This window comes from Buteo buteo, chromosome 25 (assembly GCF_964188355.1).
Source record: "Buteo buteo chromosome 25, bButBut1.hap1.1, whole genome shotgun sequence".
NCBI classification, from domain to species: domain Eukaryota; kingdom Metazoa; phylum Chordata; class Aves; order Accipitriformes; family Accipitridae; genus Buteo; species Buteo buteo.
In genome coordinates, this window is record NC_134195.1 from 11,905,784 (window position 1) to 11,933,055 (window position 27,272).

The 27,272-nt window shown below is 42.2% G+C and overlaps 1 protein-coding gene across 1 annotated transcript; it reads left to right on the forward strand.

Annotated features, from left to right (window-relative positions):
* Positions 1–8,618: 8,618 nt before the first annotated feature.
* RP2 (RP2 activator of ARL3 GTPase) lies at positions 8,619–26,831 on the forward strand. Its single transcript, XM_075057410.1, has 5 exons — positions 8,619–8,867; positions 17,382–18,047; positions 19,639–19,753; positions 20,928–21,013; positions 24,233–26,831. The coding sequence occupies exons 1-5, from the start codon at positions 8,724–8,726 to the stop codon at positions 24,314–24,316; spliced, it is 1,095 nt and encodes a 364-aa protein (XP_074913511.1). The 5' UTR covers positions 8,619–8,723; the 3' UTR covers positions 24,317–26,831.
* The last annotated feature ends 441 nt before the right edge of the window (positions 26,832–27,272 follow it).

Genomic DNA, 27,272 nt, shown 5'->3' on the forward strand with positions numbered 1-27,272 from the left:
TCGGGTGACAAACTCAGAGTTACTTATCTAACTAGTAGACCTACTATGCTAAGTCTAAGGAAACCTACCCATGAATCTAGTTTGTTTGGCAGCAGTGGATCCCAGTGAGTACTGCAAACTCAAAAAACAAAAGGCACTTTTTGATAGTTTGCCTGTACTGAAGATGTGCAGTCACTTACAGAAGTAGAAAAGAGACAATTTTTTCCTCATCTGATTAAAACCAGAGACAATTAATAGACTGTTTTGCTGGGGACTATCCTGCTGAATAGGTCTGAAACAGACTAAAATATGAGTACCAAAGTGAGCCATCGTTATTGGACTTTGGTTCTTTTTTTTATTTGGCCTTGCCCTGATGCTTCTCTCACTGAAAAATTTTTAGAGAGGTTACTGCAGTTTGAATAACTCCTGAGCTCCTGGAAAGAGAGGGACTGAAATTCATCAAAATAGTACATGGTTGAATGAGAAAATGCTTCATTTGCCTTAACTCAAAGACATTTCCCATTTTCCCATTGCTCATCGGCCAGCTCCGCACCAGATTCTCATGACATGGCTGTGCTTCCCTTCTTTTGACCTTTAAGTCAAGATCAATTTGCCTAAACTATATGTAGGCTACAGGGAGTGTATTTACCCCTGTATATGATCACAGAATTCCTTTGGGATTTCACCTTACAGTGTTAAAATCTGTATTTCTATCTGTCTGGACTGAAAGGAAAGTCTTTCCACATGTCAGATTTGTCTAATTTGTACTTCTCTCTGGTGAATGGGTCTATTTTGCAAGAGATCGTATCTTTCATTCCACCCCAGTTCCTCTCCATCTGACCATTTTAATTTATTGATTTCTGTACTGAACATTGTTGCTCCTTCAGTGCAAATTACATTATTTGAAAACCAATCTTAGTGCAATGAGTCTTCCTAACATGGAAGCAAGCTTTAGAGTTTAAGCTCTTCCAAATAATAATTACTTCAGTATTTTCTTTCCATCTGCTGTCTCTGCAGAATCCCTTGCTATTTTGTGTTATCAACAGTTTAACTAATTTATTCCTCAGAGTCTTACAGTGACGTAGCAGTGTTTCCAAAACCAGTGTCTAGAATGTTTATCGCACATTCTGCTGAAAGACAGAAATGGAAGAAAAGGCAAAACAAATTGAATCCTGTGTTTGTTTACTTTAACAGCAGGGGTTTTTTACAGTTAACACTAAATCTTAAAATGTGCAGTTTAGATCTGATTCACTGGCTCATTACGATGCTGATGAAGTTTGATAAAAATCTGGACCAGTGTGGGGACTGTTCAGGGTTACAGGTTCCTATGTAATTCCCTAAAGTTCATGTAGGCAGAGTCCAGCACTGCTGCAGCCCTTGAGTCTATTTTGCCAGGATTCCACCAAGGTCTAGGTAAGTGATGTCTCCTATGTTTTTGTCAGAGATCCCACTTTTCTCACTTTTTGCCAATCTCCCTGGAAGCATCAGGCAGCCACTGTTCTTACCCACAAGGACAATGTGTATGGCAGGTTGGCACCATAGATAAAACCAACCCATAAAATGAATGTTAAGAGTTTGAAATTAGAAGACCATCAATAGACTGTGCAACAATGTAAAATAAGACTTCAGATAGACAAATTCTGATTAACTGTGCAACAGCAAATTAACATTTTGCTACCTCCAACTACCTGTCTTTGATGGTCTTCTGCATGAGAATTGGGAGAACAGTGTCTGCCCCAGGTCTCAGCAATCCCTCTCCTGTGCCACAGCAGCAGCTCAAACCAACAGTGAAAGAGGGTTGATACTATGTCAGACACCAAGCAAGAAAAAAAACCCAAACAGAACCTCTATCCTTTTATAGTCAAAAAAGTTATCTGGGCTCTAAAAATGGCAAGGTATTAAGTGATAAGAGCAAGCAACCTTTACTCAGTGCATTCTTGGTTTTCCTTTTCCACACTAGGACTGTGACAGAGCAAAACTTTCTAAGACCCCACCTTTGGAACAGTGCTCCACTGAGCGCCCCGGCGTTAGGTGCTAGAGACCTGGATAAAGGATAAAGAGACGTAACTGGAGACAAATGCTAGCAGATGATCTTGTCAATTTTAACTAGGATACAAAGGGAATTGGAGTGCCTCTTTAGAACAAAAAAAGTCCTGTAAGCTTAGGGAAGAAGGTAAGGGCTGCTAGGCTATGATGCAGCAGGCCATTAAAGCTCATCTTAATTTTAACTATGTGCCTAACTCTTTGCTCTTGCTTAAATCCCACCGAAATCTGTAGGTTTTAGCACATGCATACATGCCTTGCTGAATCAGCACTGTAGCTTGTTATCTGAATTGCTGCCTTATTACATATAAACCACAAAAGATAAATACCATAAACTTTATTATCATTACATTGCATTTTCATTTAACATTAAACTGAAGAGTCTGTCTGCCTCAGCTAGAGGCTCAGGTGGAACACAAGCTTTTCTGGCAAATGGAATGTTGAGCAACACCCTGGTTATGGCAGCTCTCTTCATATCACGGAAAAGGATCTGGGATCTAGACTCTTGTGTAAGATCTATGAATCTGTAGTTGCTAAACAAGAATATGCTTTATAGCTGAAAACTTAATTGTGCTCTGTTTGAGTAAGTGCACTCACTACATTAGCAGTCCTTAAGCAGATTGTGGCCCTGCTCGCTACAGAATTTCTGTCACAGAGATGGCTTGTGGCAAAGTCCAGAATTAATGTGGGTTTTGTATCATGCATTATGTTGTCCATTATGCTCATATTAGGATATATACTTCAACTATATAGGATAAAATACATCATGGTCTACTTTCAAATGATTCATTCATTTGGCCAACAATATTTAATTTATGCCTTTTAAAAATTATTGACTATTTAGATCTTCAGCAAAAAACTTCTGAAATTACTTGTAGTTGTATGTAGTGCCTTTTAAAAATGACTTTAAATAGTATGCTCTCTGTCTGTGTCTCATGTACCACATAGAACTCTGTTCATCTTTATCCCAACCCCCAGAGACAGAAAAAGATGTGTGGACACGATGTAATTTCCTAAACAGCAGGCAATTTACACTGGGAGTATGTGGAAGTTAACTTCTGAAGAAACAAGTTAGCAAATGTAAACTATTCAGTTTTGCTGTTTGTGCTTTTCCTTGTCATAGCATTTAAGTTCAGAGTAACCTGGGACACAGGCACACCTGACCATTGTTCCCACTTAAATAACCCCAGCATTAAAGCTGTATATCACACTTAACAGACTCAATGCTGGGGACAGCTACAAGAAAATGCATTCCCTTGTTGACCAGCAGTATTGTGGTTCAGCAAAGTTACTGGTGACCAGAGCTAAGTTCTATATGCAAGGAGATGCTGGAAAGCCATATATTGCTTGAAAAACAGGACGACGTTAGTCTAAAATCACCAACAGCAAGGCAAAATAGATTCTAGTACATTTTATCACAAAATTAGCCATATTATTTGTTCTGCCTGGTCTCAAGTTCCAGACTAGCTTCTGTTGGTGTTCAGTCTGGCAAGAGTCTCCAGCAGTAGAGAATCTGCTAAAGAGACGAAAAAAAGGCCAGTGTGATCTCAGAGTATGTGATGACTGCTGTGTGAAAATACTATTCAGTATATTTGTCATCTGCTTCTGAAAAAAAAAAGAGTGTCTGTATGAAACTCAAATGCACAGATGTCTAATTGAAATGGTTGTTTTTCACATTCATCAGTTCCCCAACACAGTTTACCATGTGTCTGTACAAACATGTGTCTTGTCTCACTGCATAGGTGGTTGGGGATTTAAATAAGCAGCTGGAGGCAAGGGATGCTTTCTATAACAGTTCTGTCTTAAACATGTGTCAGAACATAGCCTCAGAGAGTGAACCCAGCAGTAAAGTATCCTTCCCTTCCTTTCTGTTGAATACTATGTAAGGAATTGCCACTGTCAGGTGTAATTTGTCTCATCCCTAATTCACAATTTCATATGAGTACAGGTGAATCTAATCTTAATTAGGAATCCTTTTCAAAGCTTTATACCAATTCTAGATAAGTTGCCAGGATCTCAAGTACAGGATTTATAACCTTCCCTGATAGAAAACATGAAATGAGCTTTTAGAAAGTAGTAGTATTTAAGTTCTTTTGTTTTATCTTCTTGATTTTCATGTCTTAGAGGTGATATTTTCAAGGTCTTCTGTATAAACAACAGAATTAAAAACGTGCTTTAAAAAAGATACCCTTCAGATTTTCTCACAAAGATATGATTTCAAGAGCTTTAAGAGACACACACAGAGAATACAATGAATCTCGTTAAGAAGATTGTGAAAGTTTGGCTTTGTGCATTTTGGCAAGCTTCCAACAGCACAGAGCAAACCTGATTTACCCAGTGTTACGAGAAGTGCAGATGTGCTCACAGTGAGCTCTCGCATCCTTATGCTACCTGTTCAAGACCTGCGCAGACTTCCAAGCTGTCATGGTGTAACCCCAGCTGGTAACTAAGCACCACAGAGCTGCTCACTCACTGTCCCCCCTCCCCGCCCCCGCCACCTCCCCCCTGCAGTGGCATGGGGGAGAGAATTGGGGAAAAACAAGTAAAACTCGTGGGTTGGGATAAGAGCAATTTAATAGAACAGAAAGGAAGAAACTAATAATGATAATATTAACAATAATAATTAAAAGGATTGGAAGATACAAAACAAGTGATGCACAATGCAATTGCTCACCACTTGCTGACTGATGCCCAGTCAGTTCCCAAGCAGCAATCCCCCCAGTGGCCAGCTCCCCCCAGTTTATATACTGGGCATGACGTCACATGGTATGGAATACCCTTTTGGCCAGTTTGGGTCAGCTGTCCTGGCTGTGTCCCCTCCCAACTTCTTGTGCCCCTCCAGCCTTCTTGCTGGCTGGGCAGGAGAAGCTGAAAAATCCTTGACTTGGTATAAATACTACTTAGCAACAACTGAAAACATCAGGGTGTTACCAACTTCTTCTCACACTGAATCCTAAACATAGCACTATACCAGCTACTAGAAAGAAAATTAACTCTATCCCAGCCAAAACCAGGACACAGGTCCCGATGTTTCCTGAGAACACCTCCCTCCCTGTGCCTTTGGGGTGATGCGCAAGATTGTCAAACAAGAGAAGGAGTAAAGGGAGTTAGGATCTTCTTACCTGCGGGTCAGCAGGCACTACAAAGCTATGTGGGGATAAAAGCCAGCCCTTACAGAGACACAGCCCATGCACATGCCTTGCCCATCTGCTTGAGAAGGACTTCTCTTGCTGAAACAGAATCACTGCCCTCCTGGGAAGGACAGTGGAGGTCTGAAAGGCTCTTGTGAGCTGCATGTGCCCGGAAGGTATGGATGTGGCAAGTCTCCTTCACCAAATCCTTTAGAATATAACCTTTACGATGAAAATGTTTTATTTTTCAGTTACCTAGAAACTACTGCCTGGGAATCACAAAGTTCTGTATTAGACTGTAATTAGATATATTTCATAACATCTCTATGAGGGAAGTCACTAATTACAGCAGTTTGTTGAAATTAAAGTAAGTATAATAATAGTTGGTAGCGACTATGATATTATTGCAATCTTGTATTACTACACTTCAGGCTATGATTGTATCAAATCTCAGGAGCCAAGAGGGTTGGGTCTGGCTGGCATATGAATAGAGAATGGAGAATTGAACTAGGCATTTGCAATTTCTTAAGAAGCCATGTGCTCATAAATCACAAGTCATATTAATTTGGTCTGGAATAAATATTCTGGTGCTTTGGTGTTGGGAAACGCCCTGGAGCTTGAGAGGTTGTGTTGTGACAGAGAGATAAAACCTACAGCCTGTCCTGATCAGGTGTAGCCACATAAAACCCCTGCATTTTTATGGGACTGATAATTTTGCAAGACAAGCGTATTGGTCATGGCAGCATGGAAAAATCCCAACTCAGAAACTTGCATTTGCCTTGCATCTGCTCCTTAGAAATGTAAAAGTTACTTTCTTCTCTTGCATTCAAATACCTTTGTGAAGCAGTACTGACATTGGTGATGAGGTATTTCCATTGTAGAGCTGGCTGCATCTCAGTAGGGGAAGAAGTCTCTTTACACGCAGGGACTATGAAGTCCTCTGTTATGACAGATAAGCCATTAATGTGAGGTAACAATGTTCTGGTAATGTAGTTTTAGGTTTTGCATAGGTTAATTAAATGGTATTTTAGCTTTTAACAAAAATGTATCAAATGTTATTTTTATTCCTTCTATCAAAAATGATTTTTTTTTAATGGATGTACAGAAAGAAGAGCCTTGTTGCCAAAAGACTGCAGAACTTCGCTAATCTGTATAAATTACACAGTGGTCTGGGAAGACTGTTAGACTTCAAAAGAGTGAACTAGAAGAGGTGAGGGTGTATCAGACTCCCCGCAGTTGCAAACTGTCTACAACTGCCATAGCAGGACGCACCATGAAAAGAGCTGGTGCACAGGGGCTCACTAAAAGAACAGGATCCAGCTAGTCAGTGCCCAAGAAACCCAGGAGTGACTCATAGAGTAAATTCACATTGTAGCTGAGATGTAAAACTGTACTTTGTGGTGGTGTTGGTAGCGCTGGCTGAGCTGTTGACTTGAACTGTAGCATCAAAAGCTCAGAGCAGGCTTCACACCTGCCCAGGCATGAGGTTTCACAGTACAGCTGACGCCAAAAAGGGTGTCAGTCACTCCCTCCCTTAGCAACTCTTTCTGGCCAATTGGTTTTGCTCCCTCCTTTCTGCTGTTCCTGGGGCCCTGAGCCCGGCAAGCCTCGCAGCTTGCTCGGCTGGCAGGGCACTTCTCTGCTACTTTTCTGGGGCTTCTCTCTTCTTCCTCTTGTACTCCTACAGCAGGAAATGCCATCCTTTATTTTACATAAAATGGCTCCAAAGTTTTGTAAGCGGGTATGTATTGGGTGCAGGTGGCCAGGTACTGGCAGTAGGGGGGCTGCAGGGGGGGCCTCTGTGAGGAGAGACCAGGGGCTGCCTGTGTTGGACACAGCCACCGCCAGACGGCTCCAACGGACCCACCACAGGGCACGGCTGTGCCCCTCCGCGACACCGGTGGCACCTCTGGGACAACATATTTAAGGAATGGCAAAACCACTATGTAGCGGTGTGAGAAGGAGGAGTGAGGGGAAAAAGTGAGAAACAGCAGTGCGAACGCCAAGGTCAGAGAAGAAGGAGGGTATGGAGGTGCTGCAGGGCTGGAGCAAGGATTTCCTTGCAGCCCATGGAGACGGCCACAGTGGAGCACATACCCACGCTGCAGGCCATGGAGGACCCCACAATGGAGCACGTGGATATTTTCTGAAGGAACTGTGGCCCGTGGGGAGCTCATGCCGGAGTAGTTCTTGAAGGACTGCAGCCCATGGAAGGACCCACATGGAGCAAAGTGTGAGGAGGAAGGAGCAGCGAAGAGGAGCTGTGGTGGACTGACTGCAGCCCCTGTTCCCCTAGTCCTCAGCACTGCTTGGGGGGGGGTGGTGGGGAGGTAGAGGAGTTGGAAATGGAGCGGTGAAGTTGATCCAGGGAAAGTGGTAGGGTGGGGGAAGGTGTTGTTTTCATTTAGTCTTTGTTTCTCATCATCCAACTCTATTTTTAATTGGCAAGAAAATTTTAATTTTCCCCAAGTCAAGTCTGTTTTGCCTGTGTAACTGGTAGGTGATCTCCCTGTCTTTACTTTGACCCACGAGCTTTTCCATCCTTTCTCCCCCTGTCCCGTTGAGGAGGGGCAGTGAGCGAGCAGCTGGGTGGGCAGCTGGCTAAGGTCAACTACTACTGGGTGACGGAGGGTCAGAGACAATTCTGAAGTATTTCCCCTCTAACCCCAGGAACCAAATCTGTAAAATCTTGGGAAAAATGTCTTTGAATGGTTGGACAGTCTCATGGCGGGGGGGGAACCCAACCCAACCCAACCCAACCGCGACCCACATAGAAAGCCCAGCTATTTGCAAAGGAAGGCACGAAGCTGTAGGACACGGTGGGCTCTCGTGCTGCCCCTCGCTGCTGGTGCTCTGAAACACTTGCAAGAAGCCAAGGGAGCTGGGTCTTCTGGTGCATTCCTCTCAGGCGAGACGAGCAAGGTGGCAAGACCTGCGGCGACGGGCACCCCGAGGGTAACGCGCTTGCCTACGGCGCGGGTTGCATCGGTAGGAAACGACTCGATGTCGGATTAGTCGGTTTGTATTTACACGCCGCACCTCACGTTTTGCCTCCGACTCCCGCAGCCGAACCCCCAAACGCCTTTTCAGGTGGGAGAGGGGTTCCCGCCGGCGGCAGCCCCTTCACCCCCTGAGGCGTCTTGGCTCACGGCGCTTACCGCGCCCTCCGACCCGCTGCGGAAGGGTCGCCCCCGGCGCCGGGGCAGCCCGGAGCCCGCTGCTGCGGGACGTGTGCGGGGGCACCCTCTCGGGGACGCGACGGCCATCACTGAGAAGCCGCATTTTCCCGCCTCTCCCCTCAGCCCTGCGGGTGCGCTGCCCCCCCCGCCCCGGCCTCTCCCCTGTCAGACACGGCCCCGCCCCGCCCGGTGACGGTTGGAGCGGGGCGGGCCGGGGCGGGGAGGGGTGGTGGAAGTGTCGCGGTCGCTACGGGAGACGGAGGGAAAGCGGAAGCGGGCGGGGCGGTGAGGCGAGGCGAGGCGAGGCGAGGCTGAGGCGCTGCGCTGGCGCTCCCTCCCGCGCTCCCAGCCTCTCCCCGCGGGCCGGCCGGGCGGCGGTAGCTGCGGCGCCATGGGCTGCTTCTTCTCCCGCCGCAGGAAGCCGGCCCAGGGCGGCCAGCAGCAGCAGCAGCAAGCGGCGGCGGGGGGAGCCGGCCAGGACGCGGCGGCCGGCGAGGAGAAGGCGCCGCAGTACAGCTGGGACCAGCGAGCCAAGGTACCGCCCCGGCCGTTGCCCCCCACCCCCCCGTCCCCGGCCGCGGGCAGCCGCTGCCGGGGTATCGGCTGCCTTGGCGGGCAGCGCCTCGCCCTCCTCTGCCGCCCGGGGTTTGCGGGGCTGTAGCCGTGGCAGGGCCCCTGCGCCGGGCGGCGGCCGCTGGACACGGGTGGGGGGGGGGGGGATTGCTCCCCGGCGGGGAGCTCGCACACCCCCCCCCCGTACCGCTGTTACGGCTCGGTCCGTGCAGTTAAGTGCGTTTATTTAAAAAAAAAAGAAAGTATTTAGCTTGAGGATTTTACCGGGCAGTCTCAAATTGTGCAAGCGCAGAGGGCGGCACGCTGGATCCCGCGGCCGCCGCCTGTGCCAGCACCGGTCCCCGCTCCGGCTGCGCCCCCGCGGCGGGAGAGCGGGCTGCGGGCGGCTCACGCTGCGCGCCCGGGGAGGTGGCCGTGGTGGTGGTGGTGGTGGTGGTGGTGGGCGTCAGCTCGGCTGTGGCAGTCGGCGCGGGTGGCGAGTTTATGCCTGCCGGCCATCGGGGTTTCTGATACGGCGTGGGGTCCCGTGGCCGCGTGCCTCGCCGGAGCCAACCGACGTGGTGGCGTTAGCGGGCAGCCGGTCAGCCGTCTGTGCCGGCGTGGGCTGAAGTCCCCGCACCTGGTGTCTCAGCGGAGGCATAAAACACGTGTCTTGTGTCCTGACTGTCGGTGGGGATTATTTTTCCTGCTTGGCTGTTTGGGTCGTTGGGGTTTTTTTTGTTTAGGTTGCGGGGTTTGGGTGGGGTGTTTTTGTAAAAGCTGGAGGAACTAGGGCTAGCCTATCAGCCCCTGAATTGTTAGATGCAGACAAATCCTTCCCAGCGCTGTTTCCTGACCTGTTGAAGGCAATCGTGAAGTCTCAAGCAGGAAGGCACTTAGGTGCTGGATTAAATGTGTTTCTTCCCACCCTCATTTCAAGTTTCACATCCTAAATATATCATGACATCATAGCCCTGCTAGGTCTCCTCTCCTCTCCAGCCGCCTTTGGGTGGGGGAAGGAGAAAATGGGGCAGGCCATAAACTTAATTGATGTGGTTTTAACAAATGAAATCCCCACACCTTTAGGCCGTATTTTACAAGTATAGAAAATAAAATGCGTGAACTTATTTGAATGCTTAGCTTGCTTGTTTTTTAAACTTGGCCAGGTGCTCTAGGGTGTCCCTTAAGTCTTCCAAGTAGATTAAGACAGGCTCAGATGGAGATGAGCTAGAGAGCGTGCGCGTGGCCCAGAGGAATCAGTTCCTTGAGGATAAAGACAGTTGATCTGTGTTGGGCTTGTTGCTTTGACTTGCTGGTGGATATTTGCAGTGCAGCATTGGAGAGAGAAGGGGAGGACGGCAGCCTGTTACTTGTGTGGAGACTATTCTCATCAGGAGAAGGCTGTACCAAAACCATATTTTAGAGTAGTAGAACAAATCTTAGCTCTGTGCAAAAGTGAATTACCAAATGAGTGTTTGAAATAATTTTATTTAATTTTAGAGCAAATTCATCAGCTAAAGCTCAACTGATATGAGACTTTTTACTCAATCTGCTTACAGGGTGCTAACTTCTAAAACTAAAGGAGGAAAGTCAGGACATAGGAACACTTGATTCAGAGAGCAGGCAGCCTTGTTGCTAAGGAGATGACTGTTGTTAACGGGCTGGAAGTGGGTTCAAGCTAACAGAGGAGGCTATTACAGCACCAACAATCTATCTCTGTGGAGAAAAAAAAAAGCATGTAATGTATTGCATGTGCAACAACTTCCTCCTTCTCTATAAAAGACTCTTAGAAACCAGAAGAATTGGTGAGTTTGGGCTGTGCTACTGAACTGCGGAAGCTGTCAAATGAGCTGCTTAATTTTGTACTGTACAGCTCAAGAATGGCTATTTAATGTTTAAGCCCATTTCTCTTGCTCTTTGCAGCTTTATCTTTCATTGGGCTTTTGGGTGTATGCTTAGGACATTAAACCAGGAAAGCATTACTGAGACACCTGTTCTTGGGTAAAGGAATACTGAGCACTTAGTATGCTAAACTTGTTGATTCCAGTTTGTATTAAGTGATACTAAGTCAGTGTTAATGTAGTAGCTCTAAGTATTGTCTCTGATACGTTATCCTATTGTCTATTGCTTTGTCATTTCTGATGCATCATATATATTACTTATTCATTTCACAATTTGTGTTTGTACACAGAGTTAGATTGACATCAGTCAGAAAACTTGTGGCATCAAGACTCCTTTTTGTTCATCAAGTGTGTTGAATTGTATTCTGAACTCGGAAAACCTCAACTTTGTGAACAGATGTCCTGGTGGTCTTTCAATGTTCATTTCCTGTTACTTTTAATAATGTGTCAACACACCATTTGGGTTGGGGGTGTTTCTAATTTTAGGCTCTCCTACTCGGTGATGCAGTTCTGCAAACAGGTTTGGCAATTGTCTGCAGTTCTTGTAAGCTGTCCTCTGTATGTTCTTATAGGTAGATAAGTCTTGCTGCTCAGGCACTCCAGCTGTCTTCCTGTAAACTAATGCCATGCTGATGCTCTCACTGTAGGCAGAGAAATGTAGGCACGCTCATGTGCATGGTTGTCTGGTTAGGGATGTGAAGAGAGGTGACTGCTAGCTGACAGCTGGGCTGGATGAAGCTCTGAACCTGAGGAGTTCCCCCAGCGAAACTATTTCTTCTGCTTCTGAAGGACAGCATTGCTAGCGTAGTCTATTTTAATTACGTTCTGGTGGCAAAAGATGATCTGCTAGCATAGACCTCGCCAAAGAGTAATACGACGATATCCTAGTGACTATGTAACTCTTGTATAATAGTCCCGAAAACGGACCATGTGGTAGAAAACCCTAAATACAAAATATTATAAGATGCTGATAGTTGAATTGAAATTAAGGAAAATATATGAATTTGAGGGGCCTTTTCAGATTTCTACCTGACCTTATTTAAGTGAGGACAGAAGTCTGTGTTTTTAAGGTATGCAAAAATTAATAAAATTTAGATTGCATCACAAGTCTGCTGGGATCTCTGTAATGCTTGCTGACCCTTGGGTTTGGAGAACTCTATGAAGATTACTTATGGTGCAGTAGAAGAATGAAAGGATCAGCTTATCTTGAAAACAGAAGGGAAAAGGATGAGTATTCAGTTCCTTGCTGCTCTGGGATTCTTAGTCCAAGAGACTAAGTAGAGCACAGTTTATTATAGAGTCTGTTATTACTGCACTGCACCCTGGGGACTTGTGATGTGTTGACGTCATTGGGCTGTCATGAGAGTCCCCTTCTGACCAAGTGTGGGAGAGGATCTTGGTGGTGCTCAGCCCTCCTCAGCCTTCTTCAGCTAGGTTTCCACCTGGAATGTAAGATTGCATTTCTGCTCCTGGTCTCCCTTTTCCTTTCCTACTTTACTACCTTCTGTGTGACCAACATTGTTTACATGAATGACCAGGGTAGTAACTACAGCAGTAACTGTATATGGGTACATATAGACCGGAACTGGGGTTTTGTGTCTTGTGATGGCAGACATACCCATGTGCTGTGACCTTCTCTGCAGAAGAAACACGAAAAGCTACATCGTCTTTTTTGCTGTTGTCTCATGTTCAAAGAAGTAGGATTAGGTTAATTATGATCACAATGGCACTTAAAGCTTAGAGGGACTTTCCTTCCCAAATGATATTTCCTTTTAGAAGGAACAAGTAAGGTCTTGTTTTAAGTCAGTTGACTTGCAACTTAACTGCTTTAGTTGATAAGAAACGCACAGCTATCATTGCTATATCAGGCTGTGATTGCTGTATTCAAACAGTTTTTTCAAACTCAGAGGTTTAACTTTCCACATAAATCATTGATAGTCTTTTGCTAGTCATCTTATGTTTGAGGATTCTGCTAGAATGGTCTGAGTTGTCATGGGCATCTTGAACTATCTAGATCTTGTTTAGGTAGCCACTTTATATTTTATTTTTGGAATATAAATAAACCCACTTTTTTTCTCTAACTAAACAATGAAATATTTTGTCCTTAAATCCAATGCATCTCCCTTATTCTTCCCAGTGTACCAGAAGAACTACTGCTGTATTTCTCAAAACATAGTCTATCAACTGAGAAATGGTCAGCAGGTTCACATTAAGCAATATTTCCAGTTAAGTCAGATATAGGCGTGTAGTAGCTTCCTTTCTTCTTCTTCTTTTCCTATCTGCAGTATTTGGCAGTGGTTTGTTGCTCAGAAAAGTATGAGAATGATCATTTTATGCTATAACGGGTACTCTGGAAGAGGGGGAAGATTACAAAGAATAGAATGAAATGTGCATTCGGACTGTTGTATTGGCCACGTTTAAAGTCAAGGTGCACAGGACATGCTCCAAGATGAAAAACTATGCTAGTGACTGGAACCTGCACATACTGTTCCTCTTTCCACCTTTTCTTGTTGCCTAAGAATCTAGAAATCTGCCAGAGGTGAGTAACTTCAACAAACAGTGTCCAGAGGATGTTGCAACTCGGTACTTAAGGGCACCAAACCCACGCAAGTATGAATATGCAGAAGTGTCTAGGCCTGGGAATGCATTTTTCTTGCTTATTTCCTTTCTGTTAATTCCCCTACTGACAAAAATAGTATGTAAAGCCTCTTAAGTTTGTGTGCCCTATCCAATGGCTGCTGACCCAGTGACATTAAAAGCTGCAGCTAATTCTTGTATGTCATCAACTGTATATAAGTCCATAGCTGAACTGCCATCTGTTGTGTTTTAGAGAGATAGGGAATGGGTTTTTGAGAATGATATTTGAAAGAGAAGACCTTAGTGTAAGTGGTTTAGAAAGACTTTACAAATTACTGTTTGCTCAGCAGGCTAGACCCAGGTAACTAGGGGTGAACCATAATCCATTATGAACAGCATTACCTTCTCATATTTGTGGGGGCATATCATTGCTGACTAAAACTACTTTCCTGAGGGACCCGGTGAAAAAGTCTTGTTAAGACATGAACTCATACCAGAAACAATTCAAGAAGCTGTTGGGATCCTTGGTGATTCTAGGCACAGTCACCAATAAAAGCTGTGAGGGTTTAGTACTTATAAATCTTCTTCCAAATGGGAGCTGCCTAGTCTTGGTGCCAGTAAACTGGATAATGGTGGCTGAAGAGTTGTATGTCATCTGCAGCCTTCACATCTGGCCTCTGACCTTCTTGCAAGACAAGTGTTTGCAGGAAGGAAAGCTAGTTAATACACCTTGCACTTGTTGCCGCAGAACTTCCTTGAGTTCAAAGCAACCATGACAAACTCTTGTTTGCCTTCGCTTCTCTCCTTTCTTTGCTCTTTAAAATCCCTGCTCCTTACAATTTGTCCTCTAGTCCTTTGTAACAGATTTATCAACAATGTAATTGCTGATAACCAAGGATGAGACTTCTGTTGAAGGGGAAGAATATTGTGTAAGCAGGGATTACTTTTTCATCATAGCTGGTTATTTTAGGTCACTCTATGGAGTAATTCCTGAACCTGCGCATAGCACTTCTGTTAGAAGGCTTCAACTCTTGAGCTGTGCCCATATCTATTAATGCATGACTCGTATCTACTCCAAAAACTCTTTAAACTCAGCTGAAAGCATTAAAAGTTGCCTCTCTAAATACTGTCATTTAGACTTATACCAGCCTGGGGAAAAAAGACATTTAAAAATGTAATAAGGGACAGGGAGTAAAGCATCTGTCTGAGTGAGATGGGTGGATTTGGACAAAGGTCTTTGAAGCTTTCTCCAAATGCAAAGAATAAATAGATGAGTTACCAAACAGTTGATTTTTACTGACCTGCCACATGCTTAAGATTTTACAGCAAAAGTTGCACCAGATGAATGGGCAGAGAAATCTACATTGCCCTGGTTATGGTTGTGTGAGGCTGCAGATGTTACCTTCTTCTGTTGCTTTTGGTTTTCCTTGCCTGTTTTTTGCTATGTTGCTGAGATGGAACTTAAGAAGCAGTTAGTGCTGACTGTCAGGGGAAGGAAGGTGGATGTAGTGATTTAATATTAACCTGTTGATGATAGCTGCAGACTTCAGAGGTGGTGAGCATGAAACTGCGATTAGCATGTTAACAGCTGTTGGATGCATCCTCAAAATCATACTTCTGCCTTCACGCTCCCTTCTCTGGCATGGTTCTTTCACCCAAAGGAAGTGAAACATTCAGATCTGCTACATTCTCTTGGGTTACCCCCTCCTTGCAGGGGCAATAAACCTGGGGGGGGGAGAGGGAGCTAAATTTATTTCATTCAGTCCCTCCACTCTGTATGGCAGTGTTAATCAATAAATACTCTTGGCCTTTAAAAGGAAAACTGCAAAGCAAAATTAAAAGAAATGGGCAAACTCCCTAGTGTGGTGAACAAACCGAGAAGTAAGAGTTGTGTCAGGTAAGAACTCATCATTCACATCAGGGAAGTAAAATTGAGCTCCTGAATCTGGTAATAAGCAGACTTTTTTTATCATTAAACTCAACTACTACTCTTTCTCAAGTGCTCTCATGTGAAACTGTCTGTAAGCTGTGGGTTAACTGGCTAACCAGTATTTTTCACCTAGGCCTAAATAAAATTGCAAGGTAAAGTTGAAGTTTCACACACTTCTGTAAAGGCTGCCGTGTAGGACAAGCTAGTGCTGCTTCAGAGGCTTTTTAGAGCAGACCAATTTAGAAGGACATGCTTCAGTGCCAACTTTCAAAAAAGCTGTAAGTTCTGGAAACTTTGAACTTCTTAAGAGAGTAACTGTTCCTCTGTACCCTGTTTTGAAGGCAGTAAGCCTGTCTCCCAAGGTTATTAAAAGCCCCAAAACCTGACATATACATATATACACACACATACATAAATGTTCTAGGAGATGCCTGGGAAGAACGTGTCCAAAAGCAATTTTGATACTTATATTCTCAAGTATGAGAGAATATGAGTGTAAATATCTTGTATATGGATCAAATATGTAATGTTACAGGAGACTTAAGACCTTAGAGGATTTGAATCCTAATCATGCTGTGTGGCTGAGTCTCCATGCTGTGTCCCTTATAATTTGAGACTCCCAATTTTATTTGTAATTCTTCCAACTAACTTTCCTGGATGTATACTAGTGGTGGTAAATATGACTGAGGGCAGATTTCTAGGAAGCCATCTTCATTGTCTCAACTTACATTTTATTTGGAAGACTCATCAGCTGCAAACCTCCTTTCCTGTCTGGAGGTTACATATATCGTATATAAAGGAGTACATTTTATTGGTTGGTAGAGACTTTTAGCTTCCATTAGCTGTTCTGGACAAAAGCTAGGCTGAGCTGGTTTAGTGAATGTCTGGCACTAGACTATCCTGGTTTATGCCTTTTTCTGGTCTCTAAATCTCATGTGAATGTTTGAAATGCTGTGGAGGAGGAGGAGGACTTTCTTACAAATTGGGCTATACAGAAACTGTTGTAATGCATTAACACTGATTACAGTGCAGCAAACTTTAGGGCCCTCAGGCTAATAATCAAATCAAATAGCAGGTTTGTCAAGTGGTCTTGTGTTAGACTAGTTCAGGTACTTGTGTACTTCTAAGTGCTATTTTAATAAGCTTTCACAAGAGGGCAGAGTAGAATTTGCTCCGGGAATTGTAGTTGTCTTGAGACTTGCATATATCTAGAAATGAGCCAGCTCAGATTCCTTCGGTGTTAGGACAGCACGGGCTGTATTATTCATGCTGTCCACCTGTATCGCATCCTGTCCTGGGTGCTGTGAGGATCTTCAGTCGCTGCTCCCCAACAGAGAGTCCCAGGGAAAGCCACAGCCTCTCTCAAGTGTCCCTCCCCAGTGGGGGGATGCTGGAGTGTGGAGGAGGAGAGGTCTGTCAATGTGCCCCCTGCGCCACCACTGCCAATGATTGCTTGTTGGTTGTAGCTAAAACAAACACGTAGATGTTGTTAGCACAAAAAGCTTGTAGTTGTTAGCACAAGCTAATGCTGTGGCGAAGATAAGCAAACTCTTTGTAGGTTGCAAAAATAGTAAAGGAGATACTGCTTGAAAGCAGCAAGGTTTCCTTGCAACTTGTTGGTGTGGTAAAATATGACTAAGCAAGCTGCTTGAAAAGGAAATGTTATATCTCTAGCTTTATGAATCTTTAAGTATGTTGGCCAATTAATTTATTACAGTTATTACAATAATACGCAGGACCATCATCCTTGTTGAAACAGTTTAGAGTCCACAGAGAAAACAAGCTCCCCCCTGTCCCCCGTCCCCTTTCTTTAATAGAGGACAAACTGAGTTAGTTTATTTTTTACCTGGAGCATCTCAGAAGTGTAGTTTCAATTCTTTGGTGTACCTCAATACTGTGCTTTCCAGTAGTTAGCTAGAAGAGCTGCTTCTGATCTTTTGTCACTCTTTGAAGAGTTTTCTGGCAGGTTATACAGTACAATTCAGTGCTACCTCAATTAATGCAAGTCAATTGACATTTAGCATTAGAATAGTCTCTGTATGTGAAGACTTTAACCCTTTTTTTTTTTCTTTTTTTCTTCCTCCTTCAGATTGACCCCAAAGATTACACTTTTTCTGGACTTAAAGACGAAACTGTCGGTCGACTGCCTGGAAAAGTAGCAGGGCAACAATTCGTCATTCAGGACTGTGAGAACTGTAGTATCTACATATTTGACCATTCTGCTACAATCACTATTGATGACTGTGTAAACTGCCAAATCTTTTTAGGACCAATAAAAGGCAGCGTGTTTTTCCGTGACTGCAAAGATTGTAAATGCATAGTGGCCTGCCAACAGTTTCGCACTCGGGACTGCAGAAAGCTGGAGGTATTCTTGTGCTGTGCCACTCAGCCCATTATTGAGTCCTCCACAGGTATGAAATTTGGATGTTTCCAGTACTATTATCCTGAGCTTGCTTTACAATTTAAAGATGCTGGACTGAGTATCTTCAATAACACATGGAGCAACATCCATGACTTTACCCCTGTGTCAGGAGAAAATAATTGGGGTCTTTTGCCTGAGAATGCTGTAGTCCAAGATTATGTTCCTCTGCCCAGCTCTGAGGAGCTGAAAGCTGTCAGAATTTCTACTGATGCTACTAGGAGCATAATACCAATAACTCGAGGGCGGAGACAGAAAAGCAGCGATGAATCGTGTTTGGCTGTGTTTTTTGCTGGTGACTACACAACTGCAAATGCCAGGAAGTTAATTGATGAGGTAAGTGACCTTTGTCTGCATTCAGCTTTTTGAATTTCCACTTGAACTTTCCTCTGGACAGCCTCTGGTACTCCCTGAAGAGAGAATGCAGAGGCTCTGCTTGTCTACTAACCATACTGATCAACTGCACTGTTAAAACCTTAAAGCAAGGTAAGAGACTGGAGCTCAGCTGATCACAGTTGTTTTACAGCTGACATCCTGTGACTAGCACATCTGTCCTCTAATAGTTCCAGTATACTTTTCCATCATGGCACAGCAAAGCTATGTTCTGAAGAAAATGTGTAGCTGATTTGATGCACTTGGCCAAATGTAGTGTAAGTGATTGGCAATGCTTGTGAAAGGGATACAGCCAATTAACTTATTAGCTTATTGCCCCAAAAGTCACAGCTAACAAAACTGTCCTGAAAGTTTTTCCAGTACTAACAGAGACTTTTCAAAAAAATAACATGTTAAATTGTGGCCTCCCTGCCACCCAGTATTGGAATTTTTTTTCTGGAAGAGGCAGTGAGTGTTTGTCAGGGTTGGTCAGCTGTCTTTCATTACTTAAATAGCTGGTGCTGTCATTTTTTTTTTTTTTCCCTGTGAAGCAGCAGCTTCCAGGCTTGGCTGAGTTTGGGCTTTCCTGGGGCTAAAATCTGGGAGTGGCTGGCTGCTTTTAGCACCCTGGAGTGCCAGGGATGACAGAGCAGAGCCAGCAGCCATGATCTACAGCTTCTGAGATATCTGCAAAAGCTGCTGATCCCAGTGTTGTATGATCAACGAAACCGATGGAACTCTTTCCCTGGGGTTTTTAACTGCAAGGAAAGCAAGCTGTAGGGTGTTTCCATGCCCTCCCACTGCCCAGTTGGATTTTTATGGAACTGGAGCTGCTAACAGCTACTTGAGTGAACGGAGATAATGATACTTAAGGGTTGTTTTTTTCTGAAGAAGGAATAGCTACAGTAAAGAGGGTAATAGGTGGGTTCTCCTGTGTTAGTAGTTCTTTAGAAATTAGAGTTAAGATGCTAAAAGATTAGTTAGTGAGATTCTGTGGAAATCTTACTGCTCTGTAGATTAATGGATGCTTTGGAAGTACAAATACAGTTGCTCCTTCTCCACATGCCTTTAGTTTCATATTACATTTGAAGTAAAAAGCTGTGTGTGTTCGAAAGTTTGTAACTATTTTTCCAAAATGGAAAACTTCAGCAGTGGATAGATGAGAGTTTGAGCTAATGCTCGACTGAACTATTGCAGGCTAATGAGAACTAACTGCTTGACTCCAGATGCTGAATGCTTTTAACTCCCATTAGTTTCAGCTTGTGAGGGATTGGGGAGAAAAAAACACAACCCTGGGCCATAATATAAAACAAAACCATTCACATTTACTCCTCTAGGTGCACTAGGGCAGAGGAGAAAATCTGGATGAATGGAATGAAAATAAACAGAAATGTAGAAAAAGCAAATGGTCTTTGAAAAGAGCAAAAAGGGTCCCTTTGCTCTGTGGCTTAAGGTGAATGGGGAAAATGGGTCTATTCCAGTGTAACCTGGATACTTGAGCTGAACTCTCTGCCTTTAGAAGCATTTTTAACATGAATTCTTTCTCTGTTAACAGATGACTGGTAAAGGCTTTCAGCTGGTACAGACTAAAGAAGTCTTAATGAAGGCAGAGGATGCTCACAGAGTTTTCCAGCAGTGTGCATCAGAATTCATTCCACTGCTTGACAAAGGTGTGTTTGTGGTGTTTTCCTTCTCTTCTTGATACAGTAATCTAGCTATCACTGGAGAGTTCTGGAGAAGAGAGAGGAATGAAGGAGAAATTTGTGTTTCAAGGGCATAGTGTAAAACCAGTTGAGATGAGTTTTGGAAGCCTCGATGAGGCCTTAAGCCAGCCAAAACGCTTGAAGGCATCGGAAATGAGCTATTCCACGTGTATTTTGTGGCTCTGCCCCCCCTCTAGTGGTCCAACCGCATAGCTCAGGAGCAGTGGCACATGTGGATCTGTCTGGGGTGGTGAAAAGAAGCTCATGCTTTTGGGCTACTTCTAACCTATCACCGTTGCTGCTCAACCACCTAGATGTTCCGTGTTTCTGTATACATATTTAAGCAAATCAGTATAGATGTGTATAAAGCAGGCAAGTGTTAAATTCCTGTTTATAACTGCTGTACTGTCAGAGTATTTCAAAAGCCTTTTTATTGATCTGACTGTAATTGGTTTTTGTCTCTTCCTGCAGAAGTACTGACATCTTGCCATCTGTTGTACGCTAAAGCTCAGTACACGCTCCCAAACTTAGTAGCAACATGCAGTTTTTTTCATAGTAACATAAGAGGTCTGTGATGCTCATTGCAAGAATAGGACAGAAGTTATTGTACTTATCAGATGACAGTCTAGTTTAAGGGCTCTTTTGCACCCGTGTGCGAAGAAACAACGTGTTCAGAATGAAACCAGAGAAAGGGGATCTGCAAATAGTGGGTGAGAACAAGTCTAAAAATCAGGCAGTTTGCTATCTTGGGACTGAGGCAAAAGTGCCTGAATGACTCAGTCCTGCTCCAGATGTCTGTGAAATGGTTCACTATTTGAGCAGTGTAGTCTGACTCACTTCCATGGTGCCCTGCGCTCCTTAGTGTTTTTATGCCATTGCTGCCTTTCAAGAAGTAAAACTGGACTCCTGCCAGAATCTCTGCAAAAACGAGGATGGAATTGCAGATATTTCCTTCTCAGATAACACTGTACTTTGAAGCTATGGTTAAGTGTTTTTAATTCTTTATCCTGCATTATGGCTGCTCAGGCAAAAACCATGAAACACTTCTTGCAAGCTTTGCAATTTCCTATGGGTTGAGAAATCTACTGTTTCAATGCCAAGCTTAAAAGTAGTATTGATTCTAGATGAAACTATCTTCTAGGTCCAGTGGTTGCTTTAGAGTTCAATGGAGATGGTGCTGTGGAAGGATGTCGAAGCATTATAAATGATGTTTTTAGCGGGACCAAGGTAAGCTGGTGTATTGCTTTATTGGCAGAAAATGTTACAGAATGTCTAGGATACTTCATAGTCAAACTGTAGTGTTGACATACTGCACAATCTTTTTAGGTTTCTGAATAGTAAAATCTGAATATCCTTTTTTTGTTGTTGTTTTGGTTTTTTTGTATTCAAAACTCAAGTTGCTTGTCAGAGACAAGAAAAATTGCCCTAGGAAAGAGAGTACTAAATCCCCATATCCATTGAAAAATAGAAGATTTCCACTTAAAACTGTTATTTCACATAATAGTAAAAACAAGTTCTATAAATATAGTGGGGAAAAGCTCTGCTCCAAGTCTTATACTGAAGTCTGCTTTGTGATGTCCTAGTCTATGAAACACTGATGAAGATAATATGGGATTTCAACTTTTTTCAAGGTTTACTTTTGCTGTGTAGGATATTGCAGAATGCCTTCCTTCAAAGGCATTTTTCTTTTTTCTTCTGTCAGTTTGTTTTACTGTAGCTTCTTTACACCACACCTCCTCTTTGCTTGCTGTCCCCATTTCTCTGAATGTCAATGATTTTGAGAAAGTTTCTGGAAACAATTAGAGCACTCCTGGTAACCAGAAAGTGACAAACCCTTTGCCTTCAAGCAGCTGTTCAAAGAAGACTAGAATGTCTTTGAGATAGAGTGTCCATACAGCTCCTTGCTGTCTTTCAGTTCCTTTTGAAAGAGTTACTTGGAACTAGACTGCCCAGTTTGCTTTTCTTCTGTTTGCTATTGCACCAGCAAAAACCTGATATGTAGTGGGCCTTAATTTGGCGCTCTGAGTCTGGAGAATATCAAAACTACATTCTGGGCAGTGTTGTGATATTACAGATTCTTCTTGTGACCCAACAGTCATCACTGCAAATTTTACCATAAAAATGGTCTCTTTAAGCAGGGTCTTACACTGGCTTTTTTTGGTGTGCTTAGTGTATTATTTTTTTCATACAGAACAAAGCTGATACTGGGTAGGTAATTCACTGGTTATTCTAGATATTTTTCTCTATTCAAAGGCTGAAGTGATGTTAATTATTAGAACAAATAAAATTTTATATTTTCCTCACTGAAATGACTGGTATCTATTATTATAACACTATGAATGCCCTGATCTGAGATGCATCCAGAAACCTCAGGCTGTGCACTTCAAGCTGTGAAGTAAGCATTGTTCTTGGAGGTGATCTGTAGTGTTTAGGTTCACTTCCAAATGTGAAATTACTTACTGCATCTGGATTTAAAACTTCTGTTTACAGCCTGGTTCCATAGTAAAATCTACCTCACTTATTAAATACTTGCTGCACTGAATTAAGAAGCAGAACTTTGGGCTTCCTGAAAAGTATATATATTTATTTAGATAAAATGTAACTCCAAAACTTCTGATAAACACTGGGTTTGTGCATGGATCCCTAGATAATTGGATATCATCAGTATACCTTTTTTTAGAAAATGTATTTCTTTCTTGGGATGTAATTTAGAAGCAATTTAGGGAATAATGAACTTCAGACTTATTACTACCAGGAGGTTCAGGAATGCTCTATAAAATGGTTTCACCTCATTGTTGGTGGCCCTTATCGTGTTTGAGAGTTGTTATAGTGCTCAGAAAGAATTATAGGTATCCTTGATCAAGAAACAATGACAAAAGCTCTTAGGAAGACATGTATTCTGTAAGACTTTAAAGGAGATTAATCTGCCTTTAAGCAGGTGGCTACATTTGCATTTGAAAACCACAGTTAAAAATGATTAAATTAATCTGTTAATAACCTTAATTTCAGCAGGTTTTTGTTTCTGAAATAAATCTAATAAACAACTGTTGATACTCTAGTAAGGGTAGAAAAGTTCTTCAGCAATAGCACCACCAGAGGTTTTTTTGAGTTGTTTGGTGGAAACAACATGTTAGAAGGAGAGCTCTACCCTATGCACTTAAGCAGACTTCCTATTTGTGTGCACTAGCTACATCTGCACTCTTTACCTCTGACATTCTTTCTAGGTGACCTTCTGCACTTTTTTTGGTGTGCTTTCTAGTATTGTTCCTCTGTCTCATCAGTTATTCATAAAATACTGTGCAAAATGTAAATTGTAATATCCTGGTAGGGAAGGATGCTAAAAGAAGGTATTCAACTGTTGTGACCATGGTACCAATTGCTGTCGCACCAAACAAATGCCACATGATTAGCAGATTTTTCTCAAGTCCCTACAAACAGAAGTCTACCATGTATCTAAGCAACAGTCTAGGAAACTACTTGCTTTGTGATGATTTTTTTTTTAATTGCAAATTTACTGGGCAACAGGATATTGATCTTAAAATGTAGTTTAAGTAAGCCAATTCAAGAAACTGTCGTAGTTTTGCATTCATGTGGTATTCTGAGCTGAAGCAGAAAAGTGGTGACTGTAGGAACATAGTTGTCTGGAATAACCCATTCCTACAGTCCCAGTGCAATTCAGAATAGCTCAGTTGGCTATGCCAACACTGATGTGCTGAGACAGTGATGATTTCCTCTTGAGGTATAGAAAATATGAGAGAGTAAGAATTAAGTTTAAGTTTTTGAGGCTATCACTTGCATGTTGAGATTGGTGAACAGTCACAACACTGTTACACTGAACTATTTGGGCATTGCCTAAGGCATTTGTAGTTGATTTGCTGAAAGCTTTCAAAGATGACTGTCCTAGAGTTTGGACTTTCACATGCACTGATCAATTTTGCAAAATGCAAATGTAATTGAAGTTATTTAAAATAATCATCTGATGAAGAAGCAAATAAGTTTTTGAGGGAATTACAGTACAAGGGAGTCTGTCTTACAAACTCTGCCTTTCTGTTAAAGGAAAGCTTAATGGTAGTCTAAGGTTTTTGTGTATTTGTTACCCTCCCACCTCTCCTGGACAGAGTTTGACTTTACCAAGCAAAATACATTTAAATGGATGCTAGCTGAAGCTGTGACCACTGAGTAATCAAGCCCAAAACTTTTTCATTCCCATCAGTGGAAGGCTAGGGTTACTGCAGCTAGTGTGTCTGCTAAGAACAGGTGATGATAACAAAGGGTGTATGAGGGCTGAGGGAATTCTAGGACTATTCTGTCACACAGTGGAAACCAACAGAGTTGTGCCTCATGAAATGCAAAAATGAAAATAACCATTATGGGCTCTGAATGAGCAAAGACTGCTTGAACTTCTTTATTAGTAATGCATAACTATTTCCTCGTTTAATAAAACAGGTTTTTGTATCGGAGAGCAAGGCATCAGCAGCTCAAGATGTAGACAATTTCTACAACTTTGCTGACATGCAGATGGGAATGTGAAGTTTAACGTGAAGGTGTTCACATATGGTTTGTCTTGGCACTTGGATGTCACTTGGCTTGAATATTGTAGTAATATCTGAGAATTTTTGTCATTTTGTTTTGTATTTCTCATATATCCCTTTTATAAAGCTATTGGTGCTTTTAATACCATATTACCTGAACTGGAGTAAATGGCATAGCTCCCCACATGCGTTGTGTTTGAAATTTATATTTCAACTCCAGAAACGATAGAGGTTTTCTACTAATTTTTTATGGTAATTTCTAAACTTCTGTTGACACTTGAATATTTCTTGTCAACATCTAATGGTAATAAGTATTTGAAAAGTGCAATGCTGATCCAAATTTGATGCAGTAGTAATTGTTATCTTTAACTTGGACACGTTGTTTAGAAAGTGCATTTATGTGAAACTTGCTGTTCAAAACTTTCCCACATGCAAATGTGTCTTCATTGGGGGCCAGGGAGGAAGGTATAGTCGTTGACTTTTTCTGAAAGGCTAGTCTGAAATTAATTCTCCTTATAGCATGCTTTCAGAAGCAGTGCGTGACTTATAAGTACATCTGGCTTATTCTGCTTCAGCATCTTTTTTGAATAAAGTTGTTTGCAGCAGCATTTATGCTGAGAGTTGTCATAACAGCATTCTGGTAAGTGAGCACTCGCCAGGCTCTTCTGCTTTGAGGTGAATGCTGAGCATGAGTGTTCTGCTGAAGATGCTCCAAGGTCCACTCAGGGTCTCTGGCAATAGAGTTGCCTCCGGTATTCCCAAGTCATGTATGGGATATACATGAGGTTCCCTTGGACTCAGAGCAATAAGTCTCTGGCACCGTTGTTCTTTGCTAGAAGGGACATACAGCAACCAGGAGTCAGAGAAGGGCTCTGATGGCATTAAAAAAGCTCTTCCTCGCTAGACCCCAGGACAAGGGTTTTACACTCAGTAGTAGTACTGAAAATTTGGCTGTAAAGTACTACACACTGCTGTAGGGTTTATTTTGGATTAATTCTAAAAACAGACCGAAGAAGTGCTACTAGCATTCTGGGAGATGCATTTGAATAGTGGTCAGTAAGGATACTTATTGCTATATAGTGCATATTAGAATGCAAATCTATATGGATATTAAACATGATTGATGTATTTTTGCATAGCACATCCTTACTGATTTTTCTACATAAACTTAAAGCTTATGTCCAGGTTTACAAGCCCTCTGTAATACTTGAACAGATTGTGCGTGAAGATACACAAAACCAAATTTCTTAAAGTTGTGGCTTGCCAGTTTGTGTAGCTTTTACAATCCATTGAATGGACTGGGGCTGTGTTGAGGTGCTAAAGCAATAATTTCCTCATTATGGTCATCTGTCGAAAGGGAAGATCTTGTGTGTCTTAACTGAAAATGAGTCTCAACTCATCAGTTTCACAGCTCTTGAGCTCTAAAAGTGGGTGGCTAAAAACATCTCTTTCTAATTTTTTAGAATTAGCACATGAAAGAATCTGTTCTCCTGAAATTCATAATTCTGTCATGTTCAAGAGATGTTCTGAGCTGTGGTTTTGTTGCTACTAGGCAAATGCTGGCCCTTAGATTAAACTATATATCAAGAATATGTCCTTAGGACCTCTTGTTAAAGTTAGGTATAGGTTAAATAAGGAAGAATATCTTCTGAAGTCACTAAACCATTAGTGTACTGAAGGTAAGAAAAATGTCACTTTTCTGAAATGTTTTTATTTGACAAAGTGAAATAAAATCAAGCTGCCACCAGATTCTGACTGGTAGTGGAAATTACCACTATTTGCACTTAGCCAGCCAGGACTTTTTTTTTTATATGTGCTAGGAGAGGCTGTGAAAACAGCTAAAAATCATAGATTGGTCTCCAAAGTACTAGTGCAACTCATCAATGAACATTTGCAGGAATTATTCTAGACACGTACAGTAAATTTATTTTTCTGGTATGGACAGTACATTAAAATTGTGTAATGTACTTCAGAACTGTCATGTGTAATTTATCTAAGCAGTGCATATATTGGACTATCTTGGTCTCTAAACTTTTACATATAATATTTCCAAACTTTTATATAATCATGTGTCAGTGTGTATGTTTTTAGTTTATTTTTTGTATCATTAACCTGCTCTGGAAACAAAGTGCTGGATTGATTTTTATGACTACTTTTGCTGGAGGACAGAATAATTAAGTGAAAATTAACCCAGATTTGAAACAGTGGAAAAACTTTTCTACATGGTAGGAAAGGGCACTGTTGCCTTTTTTTTTTTAAACATTGATAGCCTGCTTACCAACAAAGAGTTTTTAATAAAAAAAAACCTAAATAATGAAGGAGTTTCTCAATCCAATTATTTATCTTTTGACTTCAGTTTCTTGCTAACAGGCATTGAGAACACTTGTAGCCTAAGCATCAGGTATTGTATGTGTTACAGAATGGTATGTGCTTCATGTAGTCTTTGTACATTTGTTTATGTAATTTGTATTGCACTGTGAATGCGATTCATAATAAACATTGAAAATCTAAACTCTGGATTCTGGAAGACTTTTTAAAATAATGAAATATTGCAAAACATAATTACATTATGTTAGGTATAAAACCTGAGTTCTGTGTTTAAACAGGGACTTTAAATAGGTACTCACATCTAATTGAAAATAAGCATATAATTCTGCAGTCATCCACCCTCCAAAACAGGTGGATTTTTGACAGCAGGGATTTTTCCCTAGAGTTACTGAGGATGTGATTACCTTTATACTGCAGTTTTCCTAGTAAAATATGGAAGAAGGTATTCATATCTCAAGCTGTAGAGATACAAGTACAGAGATTCCTGGATGGAGACTGTTAAAGCACTTCTCCCTGACTTGTGTGCACATGTGGCTGTTTCTTTTTGTTTTGTTTGTTTTTTTTAACTTGTAAAAGTGTTGTGCTTTTTAACTGTGCTTACCTCTTTGGTACTAGATGCATGCTAG

Bases quoted from the DNA above. Each gene is read 5' to 3' on its own strand.
- RP2 (XM_075057410.1), top strand. From the start codon at position 8,724: ATGGGCTGCTTCTTCTCCCGCCGCAGGAAGCCGGCCCAGGGCGGCCAG. The intron at 8,868-17,381 runs GTACCGCCCCGG...TTCCTCCTTCAG, and splicing joins GCTGGGACCAGCGAGCCAAG to ATTGACCCCAAAGATTACAC. The intron at 21,014-24,232 runs GTAAGCTGGTGT...TTAATAAAACAG, and splicing joins ATGTTTTTAGCGGGACCAAG to GTTTTTGTATCGGAGAGCAA.